Source organism: Siphateles boraxobius, unplaced genomic scaffold (assembly GCF_051911475.1).
Source record: "Siphateles boraxobius isolate OS27281-9 unplaced genomic scaffold, OSU_SipBor_1 68, whole genome shotgun sequence".
Taxonomy (NCBI): Eukaryota; Metazoa; Chordata; class Actinopteri; order Cypriniformes; family Leuciscidae; genus Siphateles; species Siphateles boraxobius.
The window spans coordinates 3,520,299-3,539,647 of record NW_027509195.1 but is presented as its reverse complement, the minus strand read 5'-3'; the positions used below and the strand labels follow the sequence as shown (position 1 = coordinate 3,539,647).

The window sequence follows — 19,349 nt, the reverse complement described above, 5'->3', positions numbered from 1 at the left end:
AGGTGGAATATTTCAAGCCCAGGGGTGGCAAGGTGGCTTGCCAAGGGAAAGACACATGCTCAAGGAGGCTTACAGTGGAAATACACATGTGGGGGTTAATCAGGGGAGGAACCATGCAGACGGAGGCACCTAGCCGACGCACAGGCAATAGACACTGGCGCCAGCGTCAACAGTGCTGGAGGAACTCAGGGCCTCAGAGAGGAGGCTCACCTGAGGAATATATCGCACGTATTCAGTCCTTCGAGTGGAATGGCGAGCAAATGAGACACCTGAGCGGGTCCAATACTAGCTGGTAGAAGCGAGTACATGAGAGGACACTGGCTCCACTCAGAGATTATAGAATCTGGTGAATGAGTTAGGTGTCGCCCAGCCTGCAGCTCTGCAGATGTCTGTTAGCGAGGCGCCATGCGCTAGAGCCCAAGAGGATGCCACACTCCGGGTGGAGTGGGCGGTCACACCAAGGGGGCACGGTCGACCTTGCTGCTGGTATGCCAAAGCAATGGTGTCCACTATCCAGTGAGACAACCTCTGCTTGGAGAGAGCCTTTCCCTTCAGCTTCCCACCATAAAAGACAAAGAGCTGGACTGAGGTCCTGAAATACTGCGTTCTGTCTACATAGGTGCGGAGAGCACATACTGGACAGAGCAGTGCCATGGCTGGGTCTGCCTCCTCCGAGGGCAGCGCTTGCAGGTTCATCACCTGGTCCCGGAAGGGAGTAGTAGGAACCTTGGGCACATATCCAGGCCGGGGTCTCAGGATGTGAGAGTAAGCCGGCCCGAACTCCAGGCACGCTTCGTCAACGGAGAATGCGTACAGGTCCCCTACCCTCTTGATAGAGGCCAGTGCAACCAGGAGCGCTGCTTAAGCTCCACTGATTGCAAAGGCTCAAAGGGGGAACGAGAGGAGGCGAGGAGGATTCGGTCTCCTCGCTCCTCTCAGGAACCTGATGATCAGGTCGTGCTTCCCCATGGACTTACCTTCTACCAAGTCATGGAGTGCGGCAATAGCGGCAACATAGGCTTTGAGGGTGGAGGGAGACAACCTTTGCTCCAACCCTTCTTGAAGGAAGGAAGCACGACACTGACCGAGCATCTCCGGGGGTCTTCACGGCGAGAAGAGCCCCAGCTGACGAAGAGGTTTCACTTCCACACGTGGAGGCTCCAAAGATCGGGACGAGGGTGCCACAGGGTGCCCCGGCCCTGAGAAAGGAGGTCCTTCCTCAGAGGAATGGGACAAGGAGGTGCTGTCACGAGGAGTATGAGTTCGGAGAACCAGGTCCGGGTGGGCCAGTAGGGCGCAACCAGAAGGACCTGCTCCTCGACCTCCTTGACTTTGCTCAAAACCTGCGCAAGAAGGCTCACTGGGGGAACGCATATTTGCGGCCCCGCGGCCAGCTGTGCGCCAGTGCATCCGAGCCGAGCGTGCCCTCGGTCAGGGAATAATACAGGTCGCAACGGGTCGAGTCGTTAGAGGCAAACAGATCTATCTGTGCGTCCCCGAACTGGATCCAAATCAGCTGAACCGACTGGGGATGGAGTCGGGCGAGTTGCGACATACGGCGCGAGCGTAGACCACCTTGACGGTTGATGTACGCTACTGTGGCGGTATTGTCTGATCGGACTAGTACGTGTTGACCCCAGAGCAACGCCCGGAACCGGTGCAGGGCAAGGCGTACTGCCCAACACTACATGCGAGAATCACTGAGTTTCAGGAGCAACCTTGCTCAACACCTAAGTGTGAAGAAATTCACTGAACCTCAGGAGCATTTCTGCTCAACACCTGGGTGTGATAAATCTCACTGAATTTTTTAGGAGCATTTCTGCTCAACATGATAGTGTGACAGAATGTCCATTGCGCATCGCGTCTAGCCCGTGGAGGCATCTGTTGAGACAACAGCATGCCGGTAAGCTCGTTCCAGGGGCACTCGGGCCCGTAGATACTGAGGTTCGACCACAGGGTGAGTACTGGCGGCAGGTCGGAGTAACTGGTACTCGGAGGGTGCCGTGTTGCCATGCCCACCTCGGGACTCGGTCGCAAAGCCAAAGCTGAAGCGGTCTCATACGAAGCAATCTGAGCGGCGTACCGCGGCTGCAGATGCAATTTGCCCCAGGAGCCTCTGAAAAAAAACTTCAGTGGAACTGCACTCTTGCGCTTGATAGTCTCAGGCAAGTCAGCAATGGCTGAGTGGAGAAGGCGACCAAGTCCATACCGAGAAAAGAGGTCCTCTGCACGGGGCAAAGTTTACTCCTTTCCCAGTTGATCCGAAGGCCCAGACGAGCTAGGTGCTGGAGCACTGGGTCCCTGTATTCGCAAACCTGGTCTCAGGAGTGAGCTTAAGACAGCCAGTCACCGAGATAGTTCAGGATGCGAACCCCGTGTTCCCATGGAGGAACAAGGGCTGCCTCAACAACCTTTGTGAAGGCGCGAGGAGACAGGGTAGCCCGAATGAGAGAACAGCGTACTGATATCCGCGCACCCTGACAGAAAACCGTAGGTATGGTCTGAGTCGAAGGAGAATGGAGACATAAAAGTAGGCGTCCTTCAGGTCGATTGCTGCAAACCAATCCTGTAGCCGCACACATCCAGAAATGCGTTTGGCCAGGAGCATCTTCAACGGCAGCCTGTGAAGGGAGCGGTTCAGATGCGTAGGTCCAGGATTGGCCGTAACCCACCAGACTTCTCCGGGACAATGAGGTAGGGGCTGTAAACCTGGACCTCATTTCGGCTGGAGGGACACTCTCAATCGCACCCTTCGCCAGTAGGGTAGCAACCTCCGCTCTCATGATAGGGGCATAGCCACCGACCAAAGTGGAGCGGAATCCCCTGAAGCGGGGAGGAGACCGTGCGAACTGAATCGCATAGCCGAGCCGATGGTTCGCGCGACCCAGCGGAACAGATAGGGAAGCTCTAGGCTGGCTCCCAACTGTGCCAGCGGCGTCAAGAACCACAGACCCCCCCCCAGGTGGTGCAGCGAAGCGGAATGACCAGCCCAGACGTGGACGGCATAGCGGCCCGGTGTGGGGGCAAGGTCATAACCGCACCCTGACAGAGGAGGCCCGGGAAGGACCAAAGTTCCACAGGGGCCTGCTCTGTCAGGGGTCTGGTGACAGAGGGGGACAGGGGCGAAGCGGTGCGTGGACGGCACGCCGTGTCAACCGCCTCTGGGACAGAGGGGGACAAAGAGAGCACGGCTTGTGGGCGGCGCTCTGTGTCGTCCGAGAACTCTGTATGCTCAGAGACAAGAGAGTCAGTTCTATCTGAATAAGGATTATTCCCCAGCCCTCCACCGGGGAAAGGAGTGGCCCTGCTACCAACTCCTGGAAAGAACTGAGTCTCATCTCTGAGCAGCCCATCTAAAAAGTGCCGCTTAACCGGCGTTTAGCGGGGGGCGGGGCTGGGGAGGGCTGTGGCATCCCCCCTACGGTCTTCCAGAGCCAGGCCCGGATGAACGGGCGGGGTTGGAACCGTGGGAGGGAGCCTTCGGCGGGGGGCAGACTGAGGGATCTGAGCGGACGGCGGGGCCGTCGGGCAGAATAACCTCAATCTGCTCACGGGCGGTTGAGAACTGTTGGGCAGAAGCACTCAACCGCACCACCGAAGAGGCCTACCTGGGAAATGGGGGTGTCGAGCAGACGGGTCCGCCCGAGATCGTGCACATCAGACCAGTCAGCCCCAGACTGGTGAACATCACCTGACTCCGAGAGCGTACGGCCACTTTCGTCGCTCGGAGAGCAAGGTCAGTGGCGGCGCGCAGCTCACTGAAGAGCCTCGGGTCAGTCCCGCCCTCCTGCATGTCCATGAGCATCTGGGTCAGGTAGACCAGTAGAACGGTCGTGGGATGCAGTGAGGCAGCTGCCTGTCCTGTGGCACTATAGGATTTCGCCCACAGATTAGTGTCGACGAAAAGAACTACAGGCTTTGGACGGGTGCCTAGGATTGCGACGGGAAGCACTCTGAGGACATAGTAGCATGGCAAAAGAGAGTTCAACCGGGGGAACCCCAGTGTACCCATGGGCAGCGGCCCCTGAGGATAGGAAAGGCGGATGAGACCAAAGAGAGGACCCGTGATCTCATCATGCACGTCCGGGAGGAAAGATATTGGGGTTTGCCGTGGACGCGTCGGCGGCCTTACCCAAAACCAATCGTCCCGGGAAAGCATGGCCGTCATCTCCGGATCAGACTCAGGCACAGCCGTATGCACACCAGAGGGTGGCAGCTGTGATGAGTCGTCCTTTCCAGAAGAATCAAGCCCACCTAGTGATGCTGCTACAGACACAGCATCATCCTCTGTAGCTTCAAACGAAAACACACGGGCCACCCGAGGGTAGACTCGTGGAATCATCAGTTCGCTAGCGGGCACCGTCATTAAAGAGGGGGGGCTGGGGCGTGGAAACAGAGTCGATGCCTTGTTCCAGACCAAAACCCTCAGGTCACCCTGGCCACCAGCCGAAGATCGGGTGGTGGATGAGGGGACTCTCACTCTTGCAGTTCACCGAGTCTCGACCTATTTATGACGCGATGATCACGTTCCCAGAGAGAACATGAATCATCCATGAGCGGTTTTCAAGCATGATCAAAGCCCAAACACACTAGACAGCGCTCGGGCCCATCAGAGTCCGATACCAGTCCGCTGCAACCAGAAATGCATGGGCGAGCCGTCTTTAAAAAGACGTGCCGCGTGCGAGCTCTTTTATGAGAGGAGAAAAAACTCTGCGATGTTGAAGTGCACAGGGAGACACACACACACTGGCAGATCACTGCACAGATCAGCAGGCACTGTGAGCTCGCTGCAGATCGCCGTCACACCAACACCGGAGAGAGAAGCTCGTCTCGTAGAGCGAAGTCAGAGATGATTGTGGAGTGAAGAAATACTCTTGGCTCTGAAGCGAAAACATATCCGACGTAACTCGGAGTGACTACGAAAGGGAACATCCCCCACACCATTACACCACCAGCCTGCACAGTGGTAACAAGGGATGATGGATCCATATTCTCAATCTGTTTACGCCAAATTCTGACTGTACCATCTGAATGTCTCAACATAAATCGAGACTCATCAGACCAGGCAACATTTTTCCAGTCTTCAACTGTCCAATTTTGGTGAGCTCTTGCAAATTGTAGCCTCTTTTTCCTATTTGTAGTGGAGATGAGTGGTACCCGGTGGGGTCATGATTGTGCGTGTTGTGGCTTCACAAATGCTTTGCTGCATACCTCGGTTGTAACGAGTGGTTATTTCAGTCAAAGTTGCTCTTCTATCAGCTTGAATCAGTCGGCCCATTCTCCTCTGACCTCTAGCATCAACAAAGCATTTTCGCCCACAGGACTGCCGCATACTGGATGTTTTTCCCTTTTCACCCCATTCTTTGTAAACCCTAGAAATGGTTGTGCGTGAAAATCCCAGTAACTGAGCAGATTGTGAAATACTCAGACCGGCCCGTCTGGCACCAACAATCATGCCACGCTCAAAATTGCTTAAATCACCTTTCTTTCCCATTTTGACATGCAGTTTGGAGTTCAGGAGATTGTCTTGACCAGGACCACACCCCTAAATGCATTGAAGCAACTGCCATGTGATTGGTTGATTAGATAATTGCATTAACTCTCTGGGGTCGAGAAACGCGCCGGCGCGTTTTGCTGTTTTTTTTCCACATAGCAGCAACATAGACTTAAAATACTCCGTCATTTTTGGTCATATAAATAAAATCAACACATGATTATAAACTATAGAGGGTCTTCTTTTTTTTGTGTACACTCACATTAACATCAAAACCGTGTGCTTTTGTAAAATGAAGAAAATAAACAGGGTGTGCTTTCTGCCTCTCTGTCTCCGTTAAATTTTTTTCTGGTGCACGTCTCTAAACTTAAACAAAGCTCAGCGAATACTATTCACACAAGCACGAGCAATATATCTTTATAATCATTTAAATTTGTACTTTTAAAATATCTAATTCAAAACTAAAATAAATATTCTCTGTTTATGTAATCTATTAAAAAAGAGAGAGGTGTCAGCCGATCTCATTATCGTTCTCTCAGCTCATTATTCGGCTAATCTGACACGCCCACGGAGAGCGCGCGGTATTCAAACGCAAATGATCTGAAGCAACACATGCAAAGTGTCAACGCCCCTCATAAACGCGATAACACAACAAATGTAATCATCAGATTAATGTAGCCTACTATTTCTTCTTGCGAGGCTGTGTGAGGAATAATCCTGGGACATTTACCTCAGAACATGTACTGTTTTTTTTCATTTCGAGGAGCAACGGATCCATCTGATAAGTAAGTTTTTTTTTATTATTGTTCTAATCGCGATATCATAGTGTATGTAAACCGCAAAAAGACTGTTTAAATATGAATCGCGTCTGTGTGTGAATGAATGAACTGAACAGTTTTTACCAAACCCTATTGCTATACTGAGATGAGTGAAAATCTACTGAAATATGTTGAAATAACGTTAAAATGTCTTTGTATTAGCAACGTATTAAACTGCAAATTAATATGTATGCCCTAATATAGGCTCATAAAAAAACGACATGCCTATGTTACAGACGAAATATGAAAGACAACATTTCGTCGACTAGTTTTGGATAGATTATTAACTGTTTACTGTAAACTAGACTACTTCCACATTGAATACGCTTTTGTTCACAAATTTCTGCTCAAATGTTATATATTAGGCTATGTTTGTTTTGTCAAAAATAAAGTCATCAACTAGGATGCTATTATAGTCTTTGTTCCAATGTAGGCTTTATTCAAACTAATGAATCCTTAACTTTGAAATATGTATGATAAAATGTATACTTTAGTTTTTACAAAGAAATATGAAATATCCATCTGAGAAGTAAGTTTTTTTATTAGTGTTCTAATTGCGATATCATAGTGTATGTAAACCGCAAAAAAGACTGTTTAAATATGAATCGCGTCTGTGTGTGAATGAATGAACTGAACAGTTTTTACCAAACCCTATTGCTATACTGAGATGAGTGAAAATCGACTGAAATATGTTGAAATAACGTTAAAATGTCTTTGTATTAGCAACGTATTAAACTGCAAATTAATATTTATATGCCCTAATATAGGCTATCATAAAAACAACAAACGATATGCCTATGTTACAGAAGAAATATGAAAGACAACATTTCGCTGACTAGTTTTTGGATAGATTATTAACTGTTTACTGTAGCCTAAACTATAGACTACTGCCACATTGAATAAGCTTTTGTTCACCAATTTCTGCTCAAATGTTAAATATATTAGGCTATGTTTGTTTTGTCAAAAATAAAGTCATCAACTAGGATGCTATTATAGTGTTTGTTCCAATGTAGGCTTTATTCAAACTAATGAATCCTTAACTTTGAAATATGTATGATAAAATGTATACTTTAGTTTTTACAAAGAAATATTACACTTGAAATATTGTTATTTTAATTGTTGCTGTAATTGTAACCTTTTTAATAAAATAGCAAATGATATATTTACAAGGTAGATGTAAACAAAATCTTAAAATGTCAATATAAGCCTTATCTTCAAATTATTTGTATTGTGTTTTATTAGTGACAAATTTGGGGAGAGGATACATATCCAAAACTTTCTGAAAATACAGTATGAGAATTAACTACACAATTACTAGAAATGTTCACCTTGGATATTATACAATTTGCAAGCAAAAATACAAGTGGAAAAATACTATTTTTTTATAGATGTTTCCAACTGTGAACCAATTTTGTAGTATATATACACATTTCTTTTCTTGTGTCCTTGTATTCTTTCTTGTGGCTCAGTGACACACATGTGAAAAGCTCATTATGCAGGCTCATTAAGCAGGTCTTTTGTCTTCTCAGGTGTGAATCAGACCATTATACATGAGTCACGCCCATTTCGCATATTGCCTTTCCAAACAAAAAGTGTTTTACTAAATTTAAATCAATGTATTGTTTTATGTGAATGATTTGGAAGGATGATTTTCAGATCATTTTGAAGCAAAAATCCTAGGCGAGAACATCCATTAGTCAACAGTCTTGTGGACACATATTTAGTATGTGTTTTGTGGCCTTATTTCAGAGACTTTAAGTTTTAGTTTTTTCAATAACCTTGCATAAACAATATTCTCTCAAAAATACAAACATGTACATACATCTTGCTAACATATTATGGTAGCCCTGTTTGTGCTATATAGAGTGAATTTACACCTTTGCCATTAACATTTGTGCTTTTTTCAGTTATTTATAAACATGTTAGAGCATGTCAGAACACCTCCAGGACCCCAAAACACATAGGACCCCAGAGGGTTAACGAGAAATTGCATTAACGAGAAATTGAACAGGTGTTCCTAATAATCCTTTAGGTAAGTGTATATCTGAGTGAAACTGCTTCTCGAACAATAAAAATACAGGGCGGGGTTTGATTTTATCCATGATGAATTGATTGGATGGTTGAGGATTGCTATTTGTTGATAATTGTATAATGGGTGCTTTGTTGAATGGGTTTGCACATGAAGTCATGGGTTCAGATGGTTTTATAGTTGTTTTTATGACCTTTTTACTCATGTATCAATTTTTATGTACTTATGTTTGTCTTTGATTGTTCAATATTTGAGTGACAGGTTGCCCCACCCTTGCGCCAGTAAACACATCATCAGAGAGGAGAAGAGATGCTGCAAGAGGGAGGGGAAGCTATTTTGATAAAAGGATTAAGAGGGCACATTAATTAAAAAAATATGATGTGCAATCATTGAAATCATTTATACTAAATGCTGCAAAACTCCATTAAAATTAAGATTTTTCGATTTTGATTTCATGGTGACCATGCACTATATAGGCTATCAGTTCAAAGTCAGCCAGCTGCAATGTTAAAGAACACATTTATCTCTTGACACATTTTGAAATATATCTCTCTCTCTATATATACACTCTTTAAAAAGTGTCATGGTGCAAAAAGCTAAAAAAACAACTGAAGGCCACAGAATAGACAAGATGTCAAAGCCAAAGGAAACGTTAAGCGTGATTTCCCTGTGTACACTATTCTGTTCACTTGGATGAAAAGTAGTTAAAAGTAGCAAATCACAGTAAGTAAGCAATGAATAAAACGCTTTAGACAGTTTATGTGTGACATTATGTGGTTTACTTACTTTGAAGCTGATAGTGATGACACGACGCAGATCCTTTTGCAGTTGTTCGCTCTCTGGTCCAATTTTCGAGACTGAATGATAATAACATGATTTGAAGCCGCAATCGCGAGCAGTGCCCTCTGTTGGTCAATACCATGGTCAATACATCACAATCTGTGTTCAGCATGTATTACAGTCTAATCAAGAGTTTTCAAACTAGGAAAAGGTTGTAGTACTAGGCTAGGGGGTCCGTGGAAAAGTTATAAAATAAAATAAAGTGAAAAGATTTAAAAAATAAGAAAACAAGATTAAATAAGATAAACAAATAAAGATGTAATAAAATAGATAATAAACATGCATATTAAAATAAATAATTAACAAAAATTAACAAAAAAATAGTGTTTAAATGAATACATTTAAATAAACAATACATCAGTACAGTAGTGTAGTGAGTAGAAAAATATATAATATAAATATAATCTAATATTTGTATTTATTATAAACTGGTGGCCTGACGCATGTGACTCATTCTAGAATTGCGGGTACATTTCGAGTATCCCAGATAAACCTTAATTAAAATTTAAAAAAAAACTTTTTTGAATCAGCTTTGAATAATAACACAAATTATATTACACTATCACTAAAAATAATGCTTTATGTATATTTAGGTTTTTTTTTAATGCGAAATATTAACTAAATGACTCCCACTCCCCCTATTATTGACTGTCTCTGCCTCCTGATACATACATTCAACTTGAATTATCATGAAACCATTAAGTCTAATTTTTAAATATTATTTGTGTTTACTCTATTAAGTTATATAAACAATTGCATAGGATATATATTTTCTTTATTATTTGTAATTTAATTAATAAAAAATATAGATTTTGTGTCTGTCCCTGCGTTCTGGTCAACTCTGTTACCTCTGTTATAAAAACTCCAAAGCATTTGTAGAAAAAGCATGTAACTTGCACCAAGTGCTGTCACTTCCTCTGGCTGGAAACTCTGGAAAGCAGGGATCTCAGTCATTATTCTTCCCTCATTAATTTGTACAAAATGTTTAGGATACACCAATAGTAGATTAATTATTTGTCAAATCTATTTTTGTGATATTGCAGTGAATCTCTCATTCACTTTTTAAAAAATATTTGACATGCCATGTGGTATCTGGTTTCAGGTTAGCATTTTGAGCTAAAGGACAAAATGGTGGAAAATTTCAACTCTGTTGTCGCCAACCCAATTTGTATAACAGAGGTGACAGATTTTTCTGTTAGTAGGTAATGTTCAGTATTAATATTTAAAATCTTACAAATTTAAGATCAGCAAATAATGAAAATGTTGAATTGAAAGTGCATTCTATGAAAATAAAAAAGTTTAACAGAAAAAAATCATATTTTTAGTTTTCTTTAGTTTAAGAACATTGCTGTATTTTTGCGTAATTAATTAAGAGAAAGTACACCGCCATTTTACTACGAGAAAAAAGAAGAAATTAGGCTACCTGTAATGCACCTGCCGTCATGAACACGACTTCCCACCCTGTAAATACGAACTTCCCCCAGGAGTACTTCAACACACCGTGAGTGACAGACGGTTCACATAATCACATTCATAAAATTAAATGGTCTGACTCCAAAACTAACTTTTCTTGCTTTAAAAATTGATTTCAAGCTTTATTGTTCTGTTTTGTGTAATTGCACAAATAAAAGGGCAATGTCCTCTGGCACTGTTTTATTTTATATTACTTTTTTTTTTTTTTACTTTGAATGATTATGTCTCATTGTATTGTCCTGGTTCATGGCATTAAAAATAAAATAAAAATAAAAGTACTCGGCCAGGCTGGGTGCGCGATGACGTCATGCACCGAGCCACGCCCCTATCCGGGGATATGACACGCACTCCTTCTCCAGCATGGCGGCTGCAGGTGAGGATTTTATAGATTGCCTGGGCCGGTTGGAAATGTTTGGGTGCGACGTGTCATTGTGTCAGAGAGATTTCTTTCAGTGGCAGATAAAGCGTGTAAGAGATGGTCGCAACCGTGACGGAGGCGAATTAGCGGCGAGGGCTGATTGCAAAAGCTTGCTCTTGAGTTGTGAAGGGACGCTGCGTCGAAACTGCTTCAGCAGCTGTATGTGCAAATGCGAAAACATATTGATCAGCTTATTTACTTTCTATTCAGACAACACGCGAGCGCTGTTTCAACGCACATATTAAAATGAAGAGCATGCAGCCAAGCCCGTGTCTGCTTTGTGTTGTTTTTGTTGTATTGTAACTATATTGTTTTTCCTATTGTGAATACAATATTTATTTGGTTTGTTTACAAGAATTAAATGAAACCGTTGGCTCAAGCGCAGGCGCAGATTTGAGGGAGGGGCTGCTGTAACTTCACACATTCACTGAACTCCTTCCCGCGTTTAACTGACAGATCGCCTTGCATGAGCAAAAAGAGCTCATGTATATGGTGCAAAAACATGTTCCTCGTTTAATCGCAAGCTTAACTCAGTATTTAATATGTTGGTGCTGCTCTCATTGGTCTTCTGCACTGTCCCGGGACAAACGCTTAGGACAGAGATCTTCTGCTGTCTTGGGACAAGCAGAACTATTATATTAACATAAATACACCAACTTGACTTTTATTTTATTTTAATCATATGAATTCTTAGTACGGTTTTTGTTTTTATCATTATTGTTTTGCTTTTTTTTCCACATCTTTTAATTTTTTTTACTTATTATTTTTATTTTATTTTTGCTACTTTTTATTTTATTGTTTTTACTTATTGTTATATTTTTTTTCTACTTTTATTTTTTGTTTTTACTTATTTGTATTTTACGTTATTTGTATTGGGTTTTTTTTCTTATAGAATTGTAAAATCGTGCACAAGTTAAGTTTAAATAAAACATCTTGTCATACTGGAAAAGGCATACATTTCACAGAATGATCCTGAAGGTTTACTCTGCACTGCCCTGAGACAAAAAAACAAAACAAAAAAACTCATATGTAAATCTAAGGCACTTTTTTGGGAGTCCTTCTGGCTCTGAAAAAAAATTAACTTTTAAATTTTAAGATCTCACACCCCAAATTCCCATGCAGCTTTTCTAAAAGAAAACAGCACAAAATAAACAACAACACATTTTACACATCTTGTCAAGCTTTAAACCTCTTTTAATGTTCAAATGTCCTTCACTACTGAAATGATAGTGTGTTTTGACTTTGTAGGTGTAATGGGACAGTATAATCATAATTCATAGAGTTGTCACTCAGAGACTCTTTCCTCCTCCTAACCAGTGTCTATATGTTGAGCTGAAGGATAATGTTGTCAGACCTTCAGCGCTTTGTTTTGGTTTTGCAGCGGGGTCTCGTAGCCCTACAGTAAACACTGATTCCGTTTCACGGGGCTGGAATGTCCTGACAGTGCAGTTTGTCACAAAAGAGCTCCGATGTGCTCACAACAATGCCTCTCTCCAAGTGTTAACCGCACCAGTCCGCAACAGATGAGTCAAGCATGGAAATAGATATTCTTGTTTTTCAAATGCTGCAGTTTGTCTATGCAAATTATGTAGGGCTGGTTACTCCACATTTCCCCTTGACACCGTATATTTAATGTGAAGGAAGTACACTAACTTTGTCATCTATTTGCAGGCTTAATGATGTTAGATTGTAAATGTTTGTATAGGCCACAGCATACTTTTATATTTACCACCCATTGGTTCTCATTTGTGTGTATTATTGTGTTTGAGGGTAATGGACATACTAATGCACATACTAATTGTTTATTTCCTGACAGCTAAAAAGAATAAAAAAAAGGGTAAGACCCTTACCCTGACCGACTTTTTAGCAGAGGACAGCGGGGGAAATGCTCCGCCGAGTTACGCGCCCCCAAAGCCCACTAGCTGGGCCGACGAGACCGATGACCTGGAGGGAGATGGTGAGATGCAAATATGGGTTTAAACATCTACCACATCTGAATTGAACTGAATTGTTGGCACTTTGCTTTCAAAATAGACTTTTTTTTGCAATCTTTATTTTATATTTCGATAATCTATCATCTGGGTCATTCCGCATCAACTCAACCAGATGTCCCCAGCTAAAACAAATACAAATTATATTTTTTATCATTTTATTTCTGGTGAAAAAAATACATACATGAAGAAAAAAAAAGCCCAAATATTAAATGTAATGATTGTATATTGACTGAGTAATGCTACTTTGTAGAGGGGAGTCAAAATGACAATTTTCATCTGAGATTTGGAGCCAAATTACTGGGGGGTAAAAATTACTCTAGGAAGATGACAGCATCATTATTTTATTTTTTACACAGAAATTGGTAGGTCTATTAGTAAAATCTGTTGACTTTAACAATAATTGTTTCATTATATGCTAACAGTGACAGTTCAAAAATGGGAAAAAGCACTTCATGCCTGATGTTTGCATGCCTTAAACTCAAGAAGTGTTAAAGATATCTTAATATATGCTTTTAAACTTTTCTTTTGTTATCCATTTTAAAGGCGCTATATGCTTCATTTCCAGAGATATGGGGATCTCAATGCAGCTCAATGAGTAAATTGGTAAATTGTACACATTATCAGTGGTCAAAAACAAAATGTGGGTCTCTTTTTTTCGTACAACTGATACTTTTTTATTTTAAAGAGGAATAAGAGGAACATACCCGTCTGAGTGCCATAAATATTGTTTTTTGAAAGTTTGCATCCATGTAACTAAAGAAGTATTAAAGATATCTCAACATCTCATGATTCTCATTCTTAATAAACTTCTTTTGGAATCTTCATTTTTAAGGCCCTATATGGCTCAATCCCATAGTTATGGGGATCTCAATGCGACTGTCCAAAATCTTGAATTTAGCCATTTTCAATGGTTGAAAACCAAATGTGGGTAACTTTTCAAACAGCTGATACGTATTGTGTTCAAAGAAGAATGTCTGAAGAACAAATAATGTTGAAACTAGAAATGTTTCTCGTTTCCTTCTTTTAAAACAATTGCATACAACATACCTCTTTGAATGCTGATGACATTACAAACTCATGCCTTTCTTTCCTCCATGGAACAAAAAAGTTTTGCACAATGTTTGTGCCGCTCTTGTCCATTCAATAAAAAAATGAAGTGACTAGAGGTCAAAAAAGGTCAAATAAAGCATAAAAGTATACTTTTAATTGATATTTTTTTAAACAAATTTTCTTTTTACAATCACTAGGACATATTTTATCAATAATTAGATCACTTCACACAGTGAAGTGATCTAAACTCTTCAAAACTCTTCCCACAGTGATCACAACAGTAGTCAATGCCCGAACTGTGAACCATTTATCATTCAATAACTACATCCTTCACCACCACCACCACCACCAAAACTCTGTCTACAGGCTAATTTTCACATTTACATGATCTTTCCAAAACTATTAAACTTAAGTTCAAAACCTAACGTAATACAAAACTGAAGAAGACCGCAATTTGCTAGATTTCTACAGTAATGCCATATTGAAATATATTCCAAATACTATCAAAACAGTTAGATGAACATAGGTGTTAGTCTTTGTTTCATTATCACCTGTACAAAAGGGGAAAACGTTGTACAAATACACAACAGTACAAATAACTTTGTACTGAAGTGTAAACGTGTAATATATACAGTGAATTCTAAACAGTAGGGAGTTTCATTCTTGTTTTTAAGATGAAGGGATAAAGTTTGTTTGTTGGGTGAAAACCTTTGCTTATGTTCTGGAAGAATGAGTTGATTTGAAGTGTTTTGGTAGTTTAAGTGCATTTTGAATGTGAAATTAAGTTCTGTGCCAAGCTGAAAGTTACTGGAGAACTGTGTGAAGAGTCACACTCACACTGTCATTTCCATTTCTGCTCTTTCAATACAAGAACCAAGTGTTTCCATCATTTATTGGAAACCTAACACAACGCCTCTTAATAATACAAATTTTATAGGATTTTTTAAAAATGAATTTAAATCGGTTTCTCACTGAAAGCTATCGAATGGGTTCAGAAGACTTGGAATGTAATGCATGTGGATTATTATTATGGTGCCTTTGTCACTGTTTCTTGTACTGTATGGGAAATAGCGGCTTGTTACAGTGAATAAGGAAAGTCATTTGAGTTTGAGTCGACATGAGGGGGAGGAAATGAAGCCAGAACTATCCTTAATCGTCTTCACCTCTTTTACAGTTACTACATCCTGGCACACAGAAGATGATGTGTACCGCGCACCACCCATCGATCGGTCCATCCTGCCGACGGCTCCACGTGCCGCCCGTGAGCCCAACGTCGACCGCTCCCGTCTGCCCCAAAGCCCCCCCTACACCGCCTTCCTGGGAAACCTCCCCTATGACGTCACCGAAGACTCCATCAAAAACTTCTTCCGTGGACTCAGTGTGAGTTTCCTCTCTTCCTTTGAGCCTGCAGATGGGATGTTCATGTGAATTTTCGCATGCATTATATAGTTGAACCCTTTCACACGTAAGTTAAAAAAATTCTAGCTGAGACCCTGGCGTGAGTTTTTGAGGGGAGCGTTATGGTCCTGACAAACAGCATCTGCTACAGTTTTTAGACTTGTGCTATTTTGCATAACACCTGGTTGTAAATAGGGCATGAAAATATCATTTTCAAAGATATTTTTAGTTTCATCAACATGAGTTTCGAGAGTAGTTACAAGAAAGTTTTTCTTTTTCCAACAAGTTTATTTTGTATATCCATTTAATATAAAAACACTCTAAACTTTCTTATGTCGAATGTTCTTTTACATTAATACAGTGTCAGCTCTAGTATAGCGGTTAGAAATGTGATTTCTTTTCTTTTTTTCTTTTTCTTTTTGCTCAATATTGCATTCCATTGTGTGTTATTATTTTATGTCCTTACACTACCGTTCAAGTGTTTAGGTCAGGAAGAACTTTTATTCAGAAAGGATCCATTAAATATATTAAAAGTGACAGTAAAGTCAATGTTGTTATTTTGAACTTTCTGGACATCAAAGAATCCTGGAAAAAATGCATCATGGTTTCCACAAAAATATGAAGCAGCACAACTGTTTTCAACATTGATAATAAAAAGAAATCAACAAATCAGTATGTTAGAATGATTTCTGAAGGATCATGTGAAACTGAAGACTGGAGTAATGATGCTAAAAATTCAGCTTTGACATCAAAGGAATTGAAAAAAAGAGAGAAGAATTGTTTTCTAGCCCATGAAGTAAAGCATGAGAAATATTACCGAGAAATATTACCAACTGGTATTTTATATATATATATATATATATATATATATATATATATATGCATATGTGTGTGTATTTATATATATATATATTCATATATACAAAATAATTAGACACTACACACATATTACGTAAACACAAACCTTTATTTTGGATGCGATTAATCGTTGCCCCGCACTAATATATTTTTTATTCATGCAGATCAGTGCAGTTCGCCTCCCGAGAGAGCCCAGTAACCCAGAAAGGCTTAAAGGTTTTGGTTATGCAGAGTTCGATGATGTGGATTCTCTGTTGCGCGCGCTCAGTCTCAATGAAGAGGTGAGAACGAATTGTCAATCATGTTACTATGTTGTTCTATGTCTAATGACTAACAATATAACTTATTCTTTACCTGAAAACCTGTGCAAGTACATAAATGGTTCTGTATTATAGCAACTCACTGTTAAGTGGTGCTCACTGCAGAACTAAATGACGTTCAGCTCCCCCTTTCTGGGCATCATGGGTTATTTCAATGGTGGCCACATGGTGGTGCATGTTATCTGTTACACTTGTGCAAAATAAAGGTGCATGCTCACAGTTTGTGTAATAAGCAGCAGTGTAGTATTTTTATATTAACCCCATCTTTTTACTCTCTTTCTAGAACCTTGGAAATCGTAGGATCCGTGTAGACATCGCTGACCAGTCCAATGAGAAAGGTGTGCATCTGAGAAACTGTTCATTTGCACTATAATGCAGTTGTGAACTTGTATTGGAGAAAAAAAGGATTCACAATCATTTTTGTTTTCTCCTGATCAGAGAGAGATGATCGATCCATGTCTGGGCGGGACCGTAACCGCAGTGAGCGAGACATGGGTCCCGACAAGACAGATTCTGACTGGCGGGCAAGGCCTAAATCTGAGGCCGATGACGGGCCACGCAGGGGCGACGCCTTTGGAGAGCGTAAGCAATTACTCAATCTGATAAGTATTTGTTGGAGCAATTGTATGAGATGACACTGCTTTGTATCTTTAGTTTGACAAAAAAAATCTTCTCATTGAAAGCCACAAGACAAGCTACTAACAAAATGTATTATAAGATTATATATAACAGTCTATTAAAGGCACACCATGTAATTTTTCGCCACTAGAGGTCGTTTATTCAAAACAAAGACGTAGCTTGATGACGCCTTCATTTCGTGGAATCATGGGAGTTGTTGTCTTCACCTCTACAGCCGGTGGAAAATACGACGGGACTCGGGCAGAAATCATATTCATGGATGACTGGTAATTTATTAAAGATTTATTAAAGTTACAAAAGCCGTTGCAAGAGCGGAATGAGGCCGCTGGAGCGATTGCTAATGAGTGACGAGCGCGACACTAGGCTCGAGAGCAGTGGAGCTTTTATTATGCCACAGACGCCGCTTCCGCTTCTTCCATGCGTATGTGGGATAACACAACGCTGTTTTATCATATTTGATAAATTAAGTATAGATATTAGATAGAAGTGTGTTGAAAGTTGTTATAATGCTACTCTGTGTGTTCGCTCGGCGGCTACTATATGAGACACTTGTTGCACACTGCAGTGAGCTAGATCAATATAAGCATGGTAAATATGGTACTCGCAGTAAATCAAGAAAACGAGATTTAAACAAAAAGACTAACTGTGTTGAGCTTTATAACAATGATTAGTTCTTTTACGAGAGATTCTCTCGTATTGCGTAAGTTGCTTACGCTACGGGTAAAGTCATCTTTTCTCGAGATATGAAGCCAAAAAATTATCCTTAATTTTTTTATTTATTGTCAGCTCAGTGCAGCAGCTAGCAGACCTAGGGTGCTCTTTGGCTGCTCTGCGGCTACTGCAGCAGCCTACCACTGAGCCTGGCGTGACGTCACGCCCAATGAGGGCGCTTTGCGCCCTCTACGCGTCATAGCCCGCCAGAATGGGGTTGGCTTAGCGTATATAAGTCAGGCTCAGAGGCTGCTACTCTGATTTTCATCTCTTCAGCGAAGTTCTCCGCATCACTTGATCCAGAGAGAAGCTGCCGCCGTTGAAACCAGCAACTGCAAGCAGAGGAAATCGTCTGAGGGAGCCGGTCGACTTCGCCGCCTTCAGCCATCCATGCCTGCTACGCTATCCGGCGAAAGTATCCTTTTGCGCGCTGTGCGTGTTCGCCGCCGCGACACACACATTTCCCTCGCACCTCCAGGGACTCGTGCCGAGCCCCGCCCAGCGCCGGAGACTGCCACGTGATCTGCGCTCTCTGCCTGGGCCCGGACCACACAGCCCTCGCTCTTCGTCGGGAGGCTGCGTCCACTGCAAAGGACTCCTGATGTCGACCCTGCGGGCTCGACTCGAGGTGTTCAACGCTGAAGCTGTCACTCCGCCCTCAGGACCACTATTGAAACATCTCGCCCTGTCAGTCCCCTTAGAAAAGGCTACTGCAGCGGTGTATTCGGCAGCCAACGAGCCGGTAATGCAACCCGCTCACCTGCAAAATCTCAAGATTATAACGTCTGGTTATCCGGCTCACGCCGTAATGCTCTAAGTGTAGAAAATGTGCCCACATCTCAGTGTTCACCCCTACACGCAAGCTGATACCCCCGTGTCTCTCACACTCAAAGAGCCCACTCTCATAAAGCTGGCAAATGCCGCTCGAGTGCTAGATGTAGGAAATGTGCCCACAACTCTGTGCTCACGCCTACTCTCTGCCCGCTCTGTCACACGGCCCAAACAGCCTCATATCGGTCAGGTTATGAATCTAAGTTACGTGCCCGCTTACGAGCGCTCACGCTTACTAGTAAACGCCCGACGCTGCTTGCGCATCTCAAAGTTATCTCAAAACGTTCCCCGTTCAAAGCAACCGGGACGTCACATGTGAAACAGCCAGCCATCGCTGTCAGTGAGCCGCCGTATTCAAGCACAGAGGGCGTGCGCGCCGCGCCCATACCTCTGGTTCAGTTTTCCGAGCCCACGAAGTGTGGCGATCTATTCTGCCCATGGCTATGAATGTAAGTTACGTGCCCGCTTACGAGCGC

General features: G+C 42.2%; 1 protein-coding gene and 1 long non-coding RNA gene across 3 annotated transcripts in view; one reads left to right on the top strand and one right to left on the bottom strand.

Annotated features, from left to right (window-relative positions):
• The window catches only part of LOC143722685 (uncharacterized), a 79,616-nt gene extending 70,252 nt beyond the window's left edge, over window positions 1–9,364 (bottom strand). The window contains exon 1 of the long non-coding RNA XR_013196969.1: window positions 9,128–9,364. This is a non-coding gene — a long non-coding RNA (uncharacterized LOC143722685). The remainder of the gene's footprint in view (window positions 1–9,127) is intronic.
• A 1,603-nt stretch (window positions 9,365–10,967) lies between these two features.
• Window positions 10,968–19,349, top strand: part of eif4ba (eukaryotic translation initiation factor 4Ba) — a 35,083-nt gene continuing 26,701 nt past the window's right edge. Inside the window, exons 1-6 of one of the 2 annotated variants that reach the window (XM_077214157.1) lie at window positions 10,968–11,027; window positions 12,889–13,029; window positions 15,291–15,496; window positions 16,537–16,653; window positions 16,976–17,030; window positions 17,131–17,274. In XM_077214157.1, coding sequence (XP_077070272.1) covers window positions 11,015–11,027; window positions 12,889–13,029; window positions 15,291–15,496; window positions 16,537–16,653; window positions 16,976–17,030; window positions 17,131–17,274 — 676 coding nt within the window. In that variant the 5' untranslated portion in view covers window positions 10,968–11,014. The remainder of the gene's footprint in view (window positions 11,028–12,888; window positions 13,030–15,290; window positions 15,497–16,536; window positions 16,654–16,975; window positions 17,031–17,130; window positions 17,275–19,349) is intronic. The other variant, XM_077214158.1, reaches the window with a different exon arrangement.